The sequence below is a fragment of the Simochromis diagramma genome, unplaced genomic scaffold, assembly GCF_900408965.1.
Source record: "Simochromis diagramma unplaced genomic scaffold, fSimDia1.1 OVJJ01000747.1, whole genome shotgun sequence".
In the NCBI taxonomy this organism is placed as follows: Eukaryota; Metazoa; Chordata; class Actinopteri; order Cichliformes; family Cichlidae; genus Simochromis; species Simochromis diagramma.
In genome coordinates, this window is record NW_024386897.1 from 1,617,187 (window position 1) to 1,634,367 (window position 17,181).

The following is a 17,181-nucleotide window of genomic DNA, read 5'->3' on the forward strand; positions in this document are numbered from 1 at the left end:
TTACTTAAGAATTTGACAAATACATCAATAAATTTCTTAAAAAAAATAAAAAAATCTTTTAATTGTTCTTTTTATCTTTTAACCTTTTTCACATATTCTCATTTCACAGGGTGGAGAAAGAGAAAGCTCAGGCAGCTGAGCAGGCAAAGGTGAGCGAGGTTCAATTTTTTAAGTCTGTTTTTTCATTTTTATCAATTTATTTTATTTTATTGTATTTATTTATTCAATCGTTGATTTATTTTTCAAACTTACGGTAAAACTTTTGTCTTTGTGAGAGTGGAAAAAAGGACATCTGTGGTCCCACCTGGATAAAAAGATAAACAAGTCCAGGTCACGGTATTTTATTGTTTTGGGGCTTTTTAAAAAATAAATAAGTTAATGTTGTGATCAACTTGTTTATTCTTTCAGAAACGTCTTGAGCAGAAACCAGGCTCAGTCACAACCCCAGCAGGAAGTCCTGCAACACCTGCTGCCACACCCAAAGTGATCGTTGGCTCACTGTCAGGCCAGGGCACCCCCGGCACCAAGGTGGTCCTGTCCACCAAGATGGGGACCCCTGTCACATTCCAGCAGAACAAAAACTTCCAGCAGTCGTTTGCTACCTGGGTGAAGCAGGGTCAAAGCACACAAGGTACTTTACAGTGTAACTAATAATCAGCATTTGGAGTATTTTTATAGATTTTTTTATAATATCCTGAATACTAAATAAAGTTGTAGGACCTATCAGAACAATGCTTAAGATCTATATATATCAACAGGTGCTGGTACCAGGAAATGGATTTGTTTTAGAGCTATGTGAAGAAAAAGAAATAATTAAAAATTTAAAATCAATTTACAGTCTAACTATACTAGTCATGGATTAGTAATTTGTTTACTGAACACAAACTGAACCAGTTGCTCACAATTGCTTTGATTTACTGCATTTGCAAGGGAGCTGTCTCAGAAGACAAACACACACACACACACATGCACACAAACAAAAGAGAACAAACTGTATGTCACCATGAGCCATAACTGATCTTCATCAAGGCTGGGCTGTTGTTATGCTGGATGCTGGCATCCGTGTCAGAGGTGTTGCTGCACCCTTGCATCTCCATGACAGCAAACATCTGATTGTTCTTAATGGAAATCTCACTGGAGCCACAGAGATGAGGTCCTCCAACTAATTCAACTGCACCCCGCCCTGCAGCTTTTTTCAACCGGACAGTTCCTGTCCCCACACTGCCAGAGGATCGTGGGCTCCTCTGGATCATGAGCACATGCAGGCTCTTACTTAGGCCAGCGTTTAGCTTCATTTTGTCTCCTGTTGACCGTGCCTGGGACATGCTGGGTTCACGTGTTCATTGCACAGCTGCAGGCTGTACTCATCCAGAAATGGAGAGCAAGTCCTTACCACAGTTTATGCACAGACGGGTGACAGCTTGCATCACCTTCAGAGGAGGCCATAATGCATAAATGTCTTAAATATGTTTTGGTGCTGGAGATGACATTTTATTAGGCATAGCTCTTTTCTAATTTTTAATTCTCTTATTTTTTATTAATTCAACTCAGCAAACTGTAAAGCATTTCTAAAGTGTGCTGATTTCCTGTGTTGTGTCTTAAGCACAGTGGTTATGTGCGTTAATTAGAAGGGAAATATTATTGAATTTGCAGTGTTGCTGTATTTAAGGTACCTTTTGTTTATTTCCTTCCTTTAATTAGGAGCGGGCTCAGAGACCACGGTGGCCACATCTGGTGGGCACACTTTCCAGATTACGGGAACCTCTGTTGGTGGAAAGGTTGTGACCACCAAGCTGCCACTACCTGCCAACAGCAAGATCGTCACAGTCAACGTGCCAACTTCGCAAGGAGGTATTGCTGGTTTTAATAAGTCACACCTCAGAGGCAGACCCCGGGCAGCATTTCTTCTTTCCGTCCATTTGGGGATGCATGTGTGTTTGTTTTCATTGCCTCACATCAGATCCACACCAGCAGCATTTAAAATGTGTCAGAGGGGCCAAATTAGATCTGGCCCATGAATTGGATGCCATTGTAAGTAATTTAGCGTACTAACCACACACAGAGTTCTCCAGGGGGACTGAGCTTGTCTTTATTCATTTCATAAATGTTATTGGTGCCAGCTGCTGCAAGCCGGACTTTTTGAACCTTTCAAATCAGGCGTTCCTTTTGTCCTTGATTGCGACGGTCAGCGAGCCAACAACACGACTTAGGGGAACTGCAGGGCTCAAGTGTCAGGATAGCTGGTCAATATTTAAAGCACTCTTTCAGAATCAGTCACACAGCTGTCGCAGATTCACCATGGTTCAAATGCGACCATGTTTTTCTTAATGGGCATGAAATTACATGCATCTAAAATACTGTATTTAGCTTGGTTTAGATCTAGATTTATCACCCTGCATCACTGATTTGTTCTCTGATTCACTGGTAGCTTTAGTTTGCTTTTTCAGTTGTTCTCTGGCCCCGTTTCTTTACCCTGAAATATCGTACATCATTTCAAGCATGGCTTTCTAAATTAAGGACATGAAACGAATTGTGAAAACAACTGATGTAGCCAATGTATACGTGTGTATATATCTTATGATAATAATGGGTCAGAAAAGTGGTTGCGTGTAGTGACAAACTTCAACTAGCTGACAATTTTAAGGAAAGTGTTCCTGATGTGGGGAAACAGTTTAATGGCTTCTTCCTTTGTCCATCCTCCATCAGTGATTAAATTGTTTGTTGACAGATTTCTATTACATGAGAATTAACGTGCAACTGAATTATCATTTACTATTTAGTTTGGGGCTTGGTTTCACTACAATCATTTGCATTCGTAGATGTGAATGCAATGCACTTCTGTTTTGTCACTCCAAAGATAAAAAAATATATATATTTGTTGCCTGTTTAAAGGGAATGAAAAGTGAGAATGAATTTATTAGGACTGTTCAATATAACGATATATATCGGATGACAATATAAAAACATCTATCGTTTCATTTTACGCTATCGTTTGTTTCGTGGTGTCGCAAAATAAACTGTTTACGGCAATTTCCTTTAATTGTTTTGATGGTCACTGTAGTGGCTATATTAATTTCTTAAAGTTCTCTCTTTCTCTTATATTTAATATAACCACACTACACACGGACAAGCGCATGTTTTTATACGTTGCCATTAGCAACAACGACGGTATTTTCCACATAAACCTTTCACAACAAAGCTCAAAGATCCTTTTGAGACTTTTCAAAATAAACAGAATCACGTGAAAGAGTATGCCGAGTATTTACGGATGAGAAGCAAATAAGAGCCGTCAGGTGCTAAGAAATAAACCTTGGACTCAAACGTTAGAACAGGCTTTTCCCCGCAGCACGCCGTGTAATAAATACTCACAAAGAAAACGGCGGCCATTACAACTTATGTCTAAAAATGTAAAGTTTCATACATCGGTTAAAACACTCGACTCCAGGTACACGACGCGCAGCTGGAAACACTTCCCGCAAGTCGAGCTGCCCGAGATTCACAGAATTTACAGAAAATGTTACATTTTTGTGATTTATATCGTTATCGGGACGATAGAATTCTTATATCGGGATATGAGATTTTGCTTATAACGCACAGCCCTAATTTTTATCCTACAACTGTATGTGTTAAATACAACTTAACAGTGGACCGAATGAGAGGAACGTCTTTCCAAACGTAACTCTGTGTGTAATGTTTGAGATGATGTAAAGCAGCAATGCAGAGACTGCTGAAGTTACTGAAGGCGATAAGATCATTCAACAAACGTGGAACTTTTTCAACTGAATTTTGAAAATGATACTAGTAAATATTGTAATTTATGGCCATTGGCTCCTTCTTTAAAAAATATTTTAGTTTCATACACAATTTTTAGGTCCTATGAATTTAGATGAACTCCGTCCCTGCTGTATTCTATTTATGCAGAGTATATTATATACTAAGGCCCACAATGTTAACCCAGAACCTTCTTGCTTTGAGGCAGCAATAATAATCACGGCACCAGGTTGGCGTACCGTATTGTACCAGACTGGTCTGCACCAACCCCATTGTGGTGCCCAGTGTGAGCCAGCATGAGTCACTGGTTTGGTGTGGCACACCGTGTCTGCTTCTGTCTTGTTGGCGTGGTATTCTTTTAAGAAGATGTTATTTTGGTTGGATGGTTTTTGGGATGGTAGACTTGTGTAGTCTGAGGTTCTAAATCAAGACTGTGGATTCAAAACTGTAGTATCTGTACGAACGCCTGTGCTTTTGAGCAGTTTGAAATGTCAATATTGACACCTTTGATGAGACGGTGGTTTGTTCTGGACACCGTCAGTTCTGTCTGTGGCCCTGTCAAATTATAGGGATGAATGTTGCTCAGCACTTTGGAGTTGTGGCCTGTCATGTTGACATGCTTCATTAAACTGCTGACAGCTCTAATGTGAGTCATATCCAGTGCTATTATGTCAGCATGTGCTTTTAAACATTACATCTGTTAAAGTGAAATTTGGCTTCTCTAAATAAACACAAAAAGAATTCATCTGATGATTACAGCGCCGTGCAATAGTCCAGAGTCACATATTTCTATTTTGGTCGGAAAATTAGAAATATGCGCAGCGATGTAGGGCTGCACGATTTTGCATAAAATGAGAATCATTTTCCTAAATCCCTCGTTTTGTACAGTGTTGATGGGAGCCATATCTTTGGTCAGGTGATAAGTAATAGCCTCCGTAATTTCTTTGTGCCTGCGGGAGTTCGACGGGTATAGGGAAGCGCTGTATAAGGTTCCCGTTATTGATGTTTGGGTGGTTGACCGGGACGGATTTTCTCCTGTCACGTTCTCGTCATCCCTGACGTGCTCTCCGTTGTTTTTTTCCCTGCTAATTTTAGCATCACACGGCACAGCTTCTGTATCACGTGGTATAAGGCTCCGCCCTTGTCATTTGTTGAGCAGGAAGAGTGAGAGCTTGTTTTCATGCAGATTACATCCCGGATCAAAATGCGGTACAATCGTTGTCGTCTTTTTTTTTTTTTTTTTTTTTTAAATCGTTGGCATTTGGAAATGAGATCGCACATAAGTATGAATCGAGATCGCGATTTTCTAACGATTAATCGTGCAGCCCTACAGCAATGTATTGAAACATATACAAAAAATGGAAATAAGACAAAAACAGAATTTTTAGAAATAAGCTGACAAGATTGGAATTCACTATTTGGTATCATCACCTTTTATTCTGAAACACACACTGAAATCTCTTAGGCAAGCTTTCTTGTACTTTCTTGAAGTAGTCTTGAAGAATGGTTCACACTGCACATGGCAAAGTTTCAGCCAATAGCTCTTTGGGAATCACCTTGCTAGTGCAAAATCCCATTTACCCAGAAAACTGTAAAAAGAAGAAGGAACATTACAGTTAATTTTACACACTTCTTTAAATATATATTTTAAAAAAAAGAGGCAATCAATTGAAAATGAGAATGATGCTCACCAAGCATAAAGTGATTTTTCTTGCCTTTGAAGTTACCATGAAGGAGAAACTAAGTTCAGGTGGAGTGTAACCATTTAATGGACATATGTATTTATCCAGCATGACTGTTTGGTGCCCTGTTTGGTTTGGAAGGGCTTAAGGAAGTTAGGCAGGAAAACAAGTTTACCCTGAGGTCTGCTTCCCAGACAGGTAGCCCTCTATAGTAGGATTCCTTTTTTCTTTTTTTTTTCCCCCCTTCGTCTTTTTGAATAAAAGTGTACCTCTCCACTCACCGGAATCCCAACTCCTCGACCTCTCCAAACAGCCAGCCCATAGAAAAGCCTGTTTGATGTGTGTGACCAGAGCAGCAACTCCCTCAGTCTTACGACCGGGCTTAACGTCCCTGTTTGAAGAGGGAAACCCTTGATATATAGGTTTACCTGCTCGGTTGCGGTTGAAAAACCACAGCAACGAGGGAGCAGAGGGAAAAAGAGCCACGCTCTCATGGTTTCCATTTCTGCCGTCAGCTTCACGTGAGCTCGTGAAGGCAGAGAACCCCGTGAACAGCTATGAAACGCCGGCTTTGTCAGATTAAAGTTAAGAACTAGGATGTGAAATTCATGCATAATATATGAGGGGGTTTCAGGTATGTTGGGGAAAACCCAACTAAGCTTTCAGTGGGCCTTTGAAGATTTTGTTTACCTGCTCAACTAATATTTACAAGTGCCGTGATCAAAAAGTGGCCCTCTAGCAAAAAGAGAAACTTACAAATAATCTATTCAGCAGAGTTAATGTAGGACTTCTGTACAACTGCTCACTTTTGTAACGGGTAACCGCTGCTTCACATCAGAATTTACTTTAGTTTTGAGCATTTTAATCTTATTAAGAATATTTTTGTTTGTTTGATGTTTGTGTAGTTGTTAAATGTAAAGCAACAAGCAATCCAAACTTACTATTTACATCTTTGTCATGTATTTAAGCCACGTCTTTGCAGACACCATCACGAAAGTATTTCCTTCACGTCCAAATTTTCTTCTTTCCTTTGTCGTTTTTAGACTTGTAAAGCTTCCCTCAGAAACCTCATTCAAATGTTGCTCACCTCTAATTTTTTCGCCCTCCTTTCTGTCTCTCCACTCCTCTCCTCTCTGCAGGTGTGGTTCAGCAGAAAGTGCTGGGAATCATCCCATCCAGCACGGCAGGAGGTGCCCAAACCTACACCACATTCCAGCCCCGCACTACCACGCTCAACATCAGGCCCAATACCGCGGGCTCCCAACAACAGGTACAGCTGTTGTTTTCTCAGGTTACAGCTCTAGTTTGTACATTTTGTTCATAATTGTGTTGATATATTATTTTCAACCGTGTTTGCCAGTGATGGGAATCACCCAACACCCCACAATACAATTTGATATTATTGCGTTTGATGATGAGCTTTGTGATTACCCCTCTGCTGTAAAAGGCTGATGGGGTAGGGTTATAGCAGAATATCCAAACTACGATAAATTGAGAGTGAGACGATGTAGGATTTTCAAATTGATACCATAGATGTGTCTAGTAAAATCTCGGACTGACGACGATCTCAAGGTCAGAGGTAAAGTTTTCTGAAAATCTTGTGAACAGAATAAATGGAGAACAAGGCAATGTAGGATTTTCAAAGCTACTAAAAATCTTGAACAAGTTCGAATCCCAGTGACATCAACCTCAAGGTCAGAGTTCAACCTTTCTAAAAATTGCCTAGGGTTCCCAAATTTATACCATAGGTGCATCTATTAGGAGGCTTTTTTGGTAAGGATGTAACAGCCTCCCCAACAGTTGAAGAGCCCCCCAGTTGGCTCGATGCAACAGAGGCCCCCCGCGCCACTACTGAGCTCCCATGCACTCACCCGCCCATAACCTTGGCGACACACCAACCAGGACCCAAGGCCCAGCCAGGGCCCCAGCCCGGAGATGGAGCGTCCCCAGAACCCCACGCCCGCCCCAGACCCACCCAGGGGCCTGGCTGGCAGAGACTGATAATAACTTTATACACATGCTCCCTATACAAAATTTTAAGTTACAGATTATGGCATTTTGGGTACTCTGTTATGTATTTAGCCAAAGATGAGTGTAAGAGTGCTGTCTATAGAGAAAACGGTGTAGCTTTATGATAAACACCTTATAGCGAAGTCAAATTTTGTGGAACTTTTTATTTCTTTATTTGTCTTTAATCAGTCTTAGGCATGTTTCTTTTGCATGAACCCAACCTGGATCTTTGACCTAGTTTAAAAAGTAGCTGCTGGCTTTGGAATAATTCATTAATACTGTCTTTATGGATAATATCTCCCAGGTTCTGGCAGGTGGCAGTCAGATCCGTCCAGGAATGACAATGATCCGAACGCCAGTCCAGCAAACAGGACCAATGGGAAAGACGATACTTCGAACGCCCCTCGTGGTCCAACAAGGTGATTTACATTCATTTTGGCTGAACAAAGAATAAAGGAGTACTGCTATCTGTTTTGGCAAACTAACCCGATCCCTGAAAGTATTTTAAAGTTGCCATCATTGCTATAAATATGGGTGTTTTTGGAGGGATTTTTTTGCACCATTTTGTTTTCGGATTTGATTTTACCCATTATAGACTCTCAGGAATAACAAATTAGGTTTATGTTGAATAAGTTAACACAGACTGTATAACAGACTCGTTACTGTAAGTAATCATATTCAGTGTCATGTAACACTGTCTCCCCACAAAGACCAAAGTGTGGCGGGAAAAATGCTGAAAACTACTCAAGTTAAACTACTGGATGAGAGTGAAAGTGACCCACTGTTTATACAGTTTGTTGCCTGGTTGTTAAATCTGTGATATTGTTCTCTTTCAGGTCAGGGTGGACAGCAGGTAGTGACACAGATCATTCGTGGGCAGGCAGTTTCCACGGCAATATCTGCCGCCAGCCCCGTCGCCACGGTCACTGGCCAGGGAGTGGCCAGTCCCAACACAGCGGGACAGGCAGCAGGCCAGACACCACCCGGCACCCCACGAGCACAGGGGCAAGGCCAGGTCAAACTGACCCTGGCACAGCTCACCCAGCTCACGCAGGTTTGTGAGGTCCTGTCATACACAAGCAGCATATCTACAACAGGCAGCATTAAAATGGATTTCCCCTTATTAATTCACGTATGGAAAGTTGACTACTTTCCATATGCTCTAAACTCTTGCAGCTTTTTTTTCCCCTTACTCTTGGCTCTGTGTTGTCATAGAGAGGGGATATCCTCAGTATGGTCGTCTCAGGCACACGGCTCTGGCTGTGCCACCTTCTGTTAAATCCTTCTGCCAGTGAAGGGCAGGCTGTCGGTATAGAGTTGGCACAAAGCAAAGGTGGCCGTAAGGGGGGAGGGGCTAAATCAGCTTCTCTGAGAGAGTGGATCCGCTGATGGAGCACAAAAGGGATCGGTCTAAGATGAACAAGATGTTTTTTGAGCAGTCAGTCATGCAAAGTGACTCTAGTAGAGGCCAAGTGTAAAAATATAAAGCTGGAAGTGATCATAATAGGCCTTTAAGAAATAAATAAATAAATAAATAACAAACAGCACTGTGGCCTGTAACCATTTGATCTTGGTTATATATTACACTCATCCTGCTCTTAAAAGTAAGACAAATAACCTGTAGATATACATTTGTCTTTATACGTTTATCTTTAATTGTGTATTCAGATTTATAAATGTTCAGCTTGACAATTTTAGAATATTGCATAACTCCTATTTGATATTAATAGTTTTTTAGGGGCTTTAAGTCTTTCTAAGACAAACTAGGGTTGAAATACTTGGAAATTTAACATTTCAACCAAAAGTTTTGATGTTACAAGACTTATTTTATATTTGTGATTTTTTTTTCTTTTAACTTTTATGTTGCAGATCACTTTAACATATAAGGTTCTTCACCCAGTAAAGGATTAACTTTACATTCAATGACTGAAAAAGGCTTTACTCTCATAAAAATATTGCATTTAAAACAAGACATTACCGCATTGCTCTTGTATCTGATCTGGATTTCTCTTAAAGAAATGGTGTTTTACAATTTTATGAGCTATGAAACACAAAGTGGATGGTGCCTTAAACCACATACGTGTTTTAAGCAGTGGCAGAAAAGTCAGAGACAGTTGAGAGGCAGTGGCTCCTTCTGCTTGTTGGCAATTATTTGTTAACATGTAAAATGCCCTTTCTCACAATAGTTTAAAATAATAAAAAAAAATGATGGACTCCTGTGGATGCATCAGACCCATCACTAAAGAGTTCAGATGGGATTTTGGAGGGTTAAAAAGAAGGTCTTGTGTACACAAGATGTACGCAGTGCTGATTTTCCTTCTGAACAAATTTCACCTGGTTGTAATGAGGTTTGGGAATTAGTGGGGGAAATAGGGTATTACTACTCCTCAGATAATGGTATGCAATCAACATTTGTTACAACAGGCAATTTATTTTGGATTAGACTGGACTGTAAAATTTTATTTACAAGCTTTCCCGTTCTGCTTCATCCTCCCACAGAAGCAGCAGGCTGGATCTGGTGTGGATCGGCAGGCTGGTGCCAGTGGTACTCAGCAGGCTCTCACGGTGATGGTTCAGGGCCAGGGTCAGACCACCGGCCAGCTGCAGGTCATACCTCACGGGGTCACTGTCATTCCAGGACCTGGTCAGCAGCTCATGCAGGCTGCGCTGCCCAACGGCCAGGTGCAGCGGTTCCTCTTCACACCGCTGGCTTCAGCTGCTACGCCCACGTCAAGCACAGGTATGATAAGAGACAAATGAAGGGCAGATGAGGCCTTTGCATTAAGGGATAAAAAAATAAGTGTGAAACTTAAATGTGATTTCTGAATTTAAGTGCATGTCTGCTTTTTCCTTTTTCTCCTTCCAGCCACAACAGCAACCAGTCAGCCCAGCTCCACCTCAACCAAAACTCCAGCCCAACCTGCTCAGCAGGCCGCTGCCCCGATTCAGACAGGGGCAGCCCCTCTGGCCACCGCCAGCACCCCTTCATCGGCCAGCCCTCAGGGCCAGTTACCCCCACAGACGCAGGCCCACATGCCCATCCAGTCTCCTACCTCGCTGCAGGTTAAAACACAGGAAGGAACGACCCAGCTGCAACTGCAGCAGACGTCCCACGTCATCAGTGTGTCTGGACTTCAGCAGCAGGTATAGTTACAACTAGCAAAAAAGTTAACTGCATCTTCAGTCACTCCTTTCCCCTCAAAGATGATGACTGTGACTTTTATTCACATTTAAAATCCTCCAGTGAAAGCCTCACAGCAGCCGGCAGTAAACCGGTTGGCAGTTTGGTGCAGTCTGTGGATTTGCCATTGTTTCCCACTTTGAACTGCGATTCAGCTGACAGTGTGATTTGTTAAAATTGTGAATTTTCTGTGTTGTGGCTGCAGGTGTTGGCCCAGCTGCAGGCCCAGCAGGTTGGAGGCACGCTGCCACAGCAAATCAAGCTGCAGCTTCCCATCCAGATACAACAGAGTGGGACCACCTCAGCTCAGGGAGGACAGGTATTAGATTCAGCTTGCTACTCCAGGACTTTAGATCCTCAGAAAATAAAGAATGAAAATGCGTTGGATGTAAAATTAAGCTTGTAGCAAAATTGTATTGCACATGTTCTAATGACCCCAAACATGTCATCATTGGGATGAAGATGTTAAATAATCTGATCCTTTATTCCTCTACCTTTTTTTCTGTATTTACAAAGCCACTTTTAAAAAAAAAAAAAAACTATCCAATGAATCCCCATTTAAAGCACAAGCTGACTGCCACACTCTGCTTTGCACAGATTGGGAACGTGGTTACCATCCAGGCCGCATCTGTCCAAGAGCAACTGCAGAGAATCCAGCAGCTCAGAGAGCAGCAGCAGCAGAAGAAGAAACAAGCTGCAGAAGCAAAGAGAGAGTTGGCGCTCAACGCAGCCAGCCAGAGCGACATCATTCAGAAACAGGTGTGTATGTACACAGCTGTCACAGTCAGGTTATCATCTCACTCCAAAACTCCTGGCCATCAGTAAATAAACATTCGTCACCCTTCAACCTGGACTCTGTTTGATTTTACAGCTCAGATCTGTCTTTGTTTATAAAGCTTTATCCTGGCAATGCTTGTTCCTGTGTTTGTTTTTATCTGTATTTGACATTCTGTGCTGTGCTTAATAACAATACATTTCTATAGATAGATGTTGTTCGCATCAAACTGCTGGAAGTTCATGGTAACAGGTCCTTGACTGACCTGTTACCATGAATGTCATACTTCTGATTTTTCGTATTTCCATGAGGTTTACTCCGTCGTCCTTCTGTGTCGCATATTCCAGGTGGTCATGAAGCAAAACGCTGTGATCGAGCACCTGAAGCAGAAGAAAACCATGACGCCTGCAGAGAGAGAAGAGAATCAGAGGTTTGCCTCCAGATTAGGGTTTTTTTGTGTGTGTGTCACATGTGCTGCTTTAAAAGTCAACAGGTTAACACTTCATTAGTACCGGGAGGACACATTAAATGGCTTCTCAAAGCAAACATCTAATAAGCCAATCAAATGGCAGAAACAGTACATTTAGGCACGTAGACATGACGATGAAGATGATCGGATGTTTAAATTAAGTAACCAAATGGGAACAAAGGGGGTTTAAGTGGGTGGTTTTAAGTGCTAGACAGGCTGGTTTGGGTATATAAGAAGTTGCTGAGGTTTTCATGCAGCACTGTGTCTAGGTTTATGAAGAATAGATCACTGAATACAAACATCCAGTGATCAGCAGTTCTCTAACCTCAGTGTAGTTAATGGCAGAGATCAGAGAAGAATGCCCTGATTTTTTTAAGTTGATAGTGAGGCAGCAGTAACTCCAGTAACCAGTCATTTCAACCAAGATACACAGAACAGCATCTCTAAATTCACAAACCTTCAAGTCTCAAAGTAGATAGAAACTAGAAAACTGAGGTTCACTAAAACTCAGCAGTGGAAGGCAGGGAGGAAAAAAAAGAAGTGATGTGCTGGTGCGGGGAGTGATTTATTAGCCCCCTTTAGTGCATGTCTTTGGACCGTGGGTTTAAGCCAGATTACCTGATAATTAAGCATCATTTATAAGTCACAGCTCACCCACATATCGTTCCTCAAATGTCCATCCTGTTGTTACAACTGCATTCCCACTCTCCAATCTCTGACTGAGTTTTTTGGCTTGATGTGTTCACTGTACTGCAATGGCCTCCACAGTCACCAGATCTCAATCCAAAGCCTGCAGCATCTGCATGACACTACTGTGTCTTTGACTTGATACCTTCTCGTGCCCATGTGCACACTCGTATGCATGCTCCCTGCAGCTCATACGGGATCCTCTTCTCTCTCCGTCTGACTTTTGTCTAACACATTGTTGGGAGGTGCAGAACAGCATGGGAACATTTGGACGTGTAACCACCAACAGCTGCATGTCTTCACTGTGACCCTACAAGCAGGCAAATCCATTTATAAATGACGGGAGTTGTACAATTAAAAATATACATCTCTCCTCGACTCCTTCGGGGATTTGTGGTGCCGTAAACTTCAGAAAAGCGGCTGAAAAATTAGTCGGAAATTTAAGCCGCCCCATTTTTCACTGCATCATCCCAGTGACCAATCGTTAGTAGGTCGATATTTTTTTATGAAGAGCGTGTTTGTTTTCCAGGCAGAGAGCTACGATTGCTGCTACAAGACCATTTTGTTTACTAAGCTTAGTTAGGACAACTGCAACTGTAAAACAAAAGCCAAAATATTCAAATGCTTAAAAAAATGTTTTTCTTCGTTCTTCCTTTCCTCCTTCCCGTGTTTTTATGTTAGGTAGAATATACTCTGACCTATAGCCGACCCTGACAACCATTTGTTTATGTCCACAGACACTGTGTAAACACTGTACCCATTCACACAGACCTGAAATACCAAACCCAGACTACCGTGACATCAGTACAGCAGCTCAAGCAGCAGCTGTCTGTCTTTGCTTATTTTTTCAACCTTTTTCCATTTCTTCATGTCATCCTTTTCTCTCTTTTCCTTCAAAACACGGTTCTGTTAGTAATAACGCGGAACTTTGGCATCCGTTTGCATGTTTATGTGTGTCCTGCTTTATTCCTCCACTTTCACGCTGCATTTGGCCTCTGTACTTCAGCGGGCACGCGGTAGAATCCCTGGCCGATCTTTGACCTCAGCAGCCGAGGATGTGTTTGTGTGTTGTTCGCACAAACTCGGCGCCGAACGAGGCAACGGCTTTCGATCTCGTCTGTGAATGTTAGCGAACACAAGTGAACATACTGGGAACACATTAATCGTGTGGATTTATTTGATTTTGCGAAATGAAGCTGCTAACATGTAACTTTCTCCCTCTATGGATTCTCATTTGTTTGAATAACAATGGCGTGGATAACATTTCTTCCTCCTGCATCCAGTCCCACTCTATCTGTTCATCTCTCAACATGCCTCTCTTCCAGTCTTCCAACACTCAAGTCTACTCGCTTGCCACTGAAGCGTAGAGTCTTATACAAATAAACACTAGACAAATAAATAGTCTTCTCTGCATCCGTAAAAACATGCGGGTGAGTAATAAAACTAGAGATGATGTCACGTTTGCCTAACACTTTTAGAAATTAATCATGTTTGGCTCAGAATTTAAAAGAAGGAAATGTTCGTGCTTTTCTAAGCAGTGGGCTGCTAGCAGAGGTTTTTGGTGCTAGACACTTTGTTTGAGCTTAAACTCGCCACCTGCTTCGGAGTTGAACTCCCCTTTTGACTTCAGAACTGCATTAATTCTTTGTGGCATGGATTCAGCAAAGTGCTGGAAATGTTCCTCAGAGATTTTTTGTCAATATTGATGTGAGCGTCACAGCTGCTGCAGATTTGTCAGCTGCACATCCATGATGCAAATCTCCCGATCCAATGTATCCCAGAGCTGCTCAGTTGGATTGAGATGTGGACTGTGAAGTGCATTATTCTGGTGGAATGCTGTCAGAATAGGGGTACACCGTAGTCTGTAAGGATGGATGTGGTCATTAACAATACTAAGGAGGCTGTGGTGTTTAAGTGATGCACAGTTGAGCGGCCTAAAGGGTACCAAGAAAATTAAAGAGTGGTTGTTTTTAGTTGTGGTTGTCTTCCTATCAGCTTGAAGCAGTTCTCCTGGAGAACTGCCACTCACTGGATATTTTCTCTTTCTCGGCCCATCCCCTGTAAACCCTAGAGATGGTTGTGTGGGAAAATTCCAGAGGATCATCTGTTTTTGAAATACTCAGACCAGCCCCACATGGCACCAACAATCAGGCCACGTTCAAAGTCGCTTTTCTTCATAACCTGCCTAATATTTCTCAGATTTTAACCCTTACTTGATTGCTCACAGCTGAGAAAGAAGAGATTTGGAGCCAGATAGAGATGAAATGCAAGTTCAGAACCTGAGTCAGAACTTTGTAGTTACATGGATTACACAACTGAGCCATGAAAATGCCTCGCGGGCTTGTTTTCAGAGAAATGCCTTCATTGTTCATTGACACGGACTGCCATTTCTTACATGTGGAAAGCAAAATTTTAATATTTCAAAGTAGCCACACAGGTTGTACTTCATGAAACATAGAAGCATTGTTTGGATTAATGCGCTGCTCCAGCCCACTGGTGTGTCATAGGGATACATTTCTTCCTCTGTGACTTTGACTGTACTGACTTTTTGAATTCTAGCTTCAGATATGTGATAATCCTTTCCCTCCCAGCCCTTTCATCCTCCTCTGCTCTCTCAGCAGGAGTATTATGTGTGTTTAATGTCTTTAAAATGCCACAGCACTTTTTCACATGGGCCTTCATTAGATTTAGTAGAGTTCTGGGTTTTTATTTCTTCTTTTAGCTTTTTTTTTATTAGTCTGCAGCATTCACAGTTTCAGCACTTTAACCTTAAATACAGTATGCTTTTATGAGTTGTGATTTTTAGTTTTAAGAGATGTGATTACTCTCTTGTTTTCTCTCTCGACCATATTCTGTTCTCATCCTTTCAGGATGATCGTGTGCAACCAGGTGATGAAGTTCATCCTAGACCGGATAGACAAAGATGAGAGGCAGGCAGCCAAGAGGAGGAAGAAGGAAGAGGTGGTGGAGGCCAAGAGGAGGTTAGCCAACGCCAGTAAACTCTCCTCGCTCCTTTACCGACACAAAGAGAGCCTCAAGATGGAGATTCTGAAGAAGCGGGCACTTCTTGACAAGGAGCTGCAGCTAGAAGCCCAGGTATGAAGCAAGCTTGAGACATGAAAAAATATTTAAAAAAGCATAAAGGTTTTTACTCTGGGCGTGATGTTTTAAAGGCAACTATAAAGAACTGGTGACAAATGGCACTAGAATGCCTTTATTTTGCACAAAAAGGGCAGGAAGTGACATTAATCGCATTCGTTTCTGGCGTTGAATTCTCCAGGAGGAGCTAAAGAGGGATCTGCTGCGGATGAGGAGGGAGAAGGAAAGGGCTCAAGCTGCAGCCCAACAGGCAGCCCAGGCTGCCGCCGCCGCCGCCGCTGCCACCCACAACCAGCAACAGCAAAATCTGTCCCACATCACCTCTCAGCATCACCTTAGCACGACTGTCAGCTCCGCACACAAGAGGAAACGGGAAGAGGAGAGGGAGATGACAACGTCAGCCAAGTCCAAGAAGAAGAAAATGATCTCTACGACGAGTACAAAAGAGAGCAAGAAGGACACAAAGCTCTACTGCATCTGCAAGACGCCCTACGATGAGACCAAGTATGATGATGCTCTGTTAAACACTGTCACAATAAAAATACTGTATGAGCGAGTTTAGCTGCATTGGTGACAGCACTAAGCTGAATAAAAAGAAAAAAGACTGGAGACGTGCAGCTGTCCACATTAAAACATTCACAGTTTTTACTGCCCTGATATCAGAGGTCAAAGAATAGACGATGTTCTCACTCTCAGCCAGTTACTGTTTTTAAATGTACTCTTATTTTCAGGGTTTTACTCAGTATTGCTCTATTCATCAAGTCCTCATTGAATTAAACCTGTCTTCTATTGCAGAACAAATCCTTCCAATCTCATATGTTTATTTTTAAAACTAAAATTTATTGTATTTATTGACTTACTGTAAACCGGTGACTGTCTACAGTGACACCTGTGTGTCCTCGTTCTCTCTAAAGGTTCTACATTGGCTGCGATCTGTGTACCAACTGGTATCACGGAGAATGTGTGGGCATCACAGAAAAGGAGGCCAAGAAAATGGACGACTACATCTGTGTGGAGTGTAAGCGGGGCCAGGAGAGCAGCACAGAGGAGCTGTACTGCATCTGTCAGACGCCATATGACGAGTCACAGTAAGGAGCAAGTTTTTAATTGTTTTAAATTCAGCTTAATGGAGTGTGTGAGAATTTCAGACACAGTTGCTATTTTTGCTCCTTTTGCAATTTCCTTAAACTCATCTTGGTTCATTCATTTTTACCATAGTGTTTATTTTGAACTGATGAAAATGTGTCTTTAGTATATTTATGTTTTACTTTTTTTCCCTGTAGATACCAGTTCTAATGTTTGAAGGTCGAAAGTAGCAATCCAGTTATGTCTGTGTAGGTTCTCAGTCATCGAGGACTTCTTAAATTTCTTTCTAAGCTCCTTAAATCCAGTTATATCAAAATCTGTATTATGCTACGGTTGCACTAGTAAAAACAGTGATTTGAGACACAACAAACACAACATCATCTGGTTTGCCTTTGAAATGGTTACTTGGAAGATGGGGAGG

General features: G+C 41.9%; 1 protein-coding gene across 6 annotated transcripts in view; it reads left to right on the forward strand.

Moving 5' to 3' along the window:
• Window positions 1–17,181, forward strand: part of LOC120735109 (nucleosome-remodeling factor subunit BPTF-like) — a 56,700-nt gene that overhangs the window by 28,675 nt on the left and 10,844 nt on the right. For all 6 annotated transcript variants that reach the window (XM_040034288.1, XM_040034287.1, XM_040034291.1 and 3 more), the window contains 14 exons: window positions 110–149; window positions 409–631; window positions 1,702–1,851; window positions 6,593–6,723; window positions 7,768–7,882; window positions 8,300–8,517; window positions 9,963–10,203; window positions 10,330–10,607; window positions 10,850–10,963; window positions 11,242–11,403; window positions 11,767–11,849; window positions 15,446–15,671; window positions 15,856–16,178; window positions 16,589–16,762. In XM_040034288.1, the coding sequence (XP_039890222.1) occupies window positions 110–149; window positions 409–631; window positions 1,702–1,851; window positions 6,593–6,723; window positions 7,768–7,882; window positions 8,300–8,517; window positions 9,963–10,203; window positions 10,330–10,607; window positions 10,850–10,963; window positions 11,242–11,403; window positions 11,767–11,849; window positions 15,446–15,671; window positions 15,856–16,178; window positions 16,589–16,762 (2,478 nt within the window). The remainder of the gene's footprint in view (window positions 1–109; window positions 150–408; window positions 632–1,701; window positions 1,852–6,592; window positions 6,724–7,767; window positions 7,883–8,299; window positions 8,518–9,962; window positions 10,204–10,329; window positions 10,608–10,849; window positions 10,964–11,241; window positions 11,404–11,766; window positions 11,850–15,445; window positions 15,672–15,855; window positions 16,179–16,588; window positions 16,763–17,181) is intronic.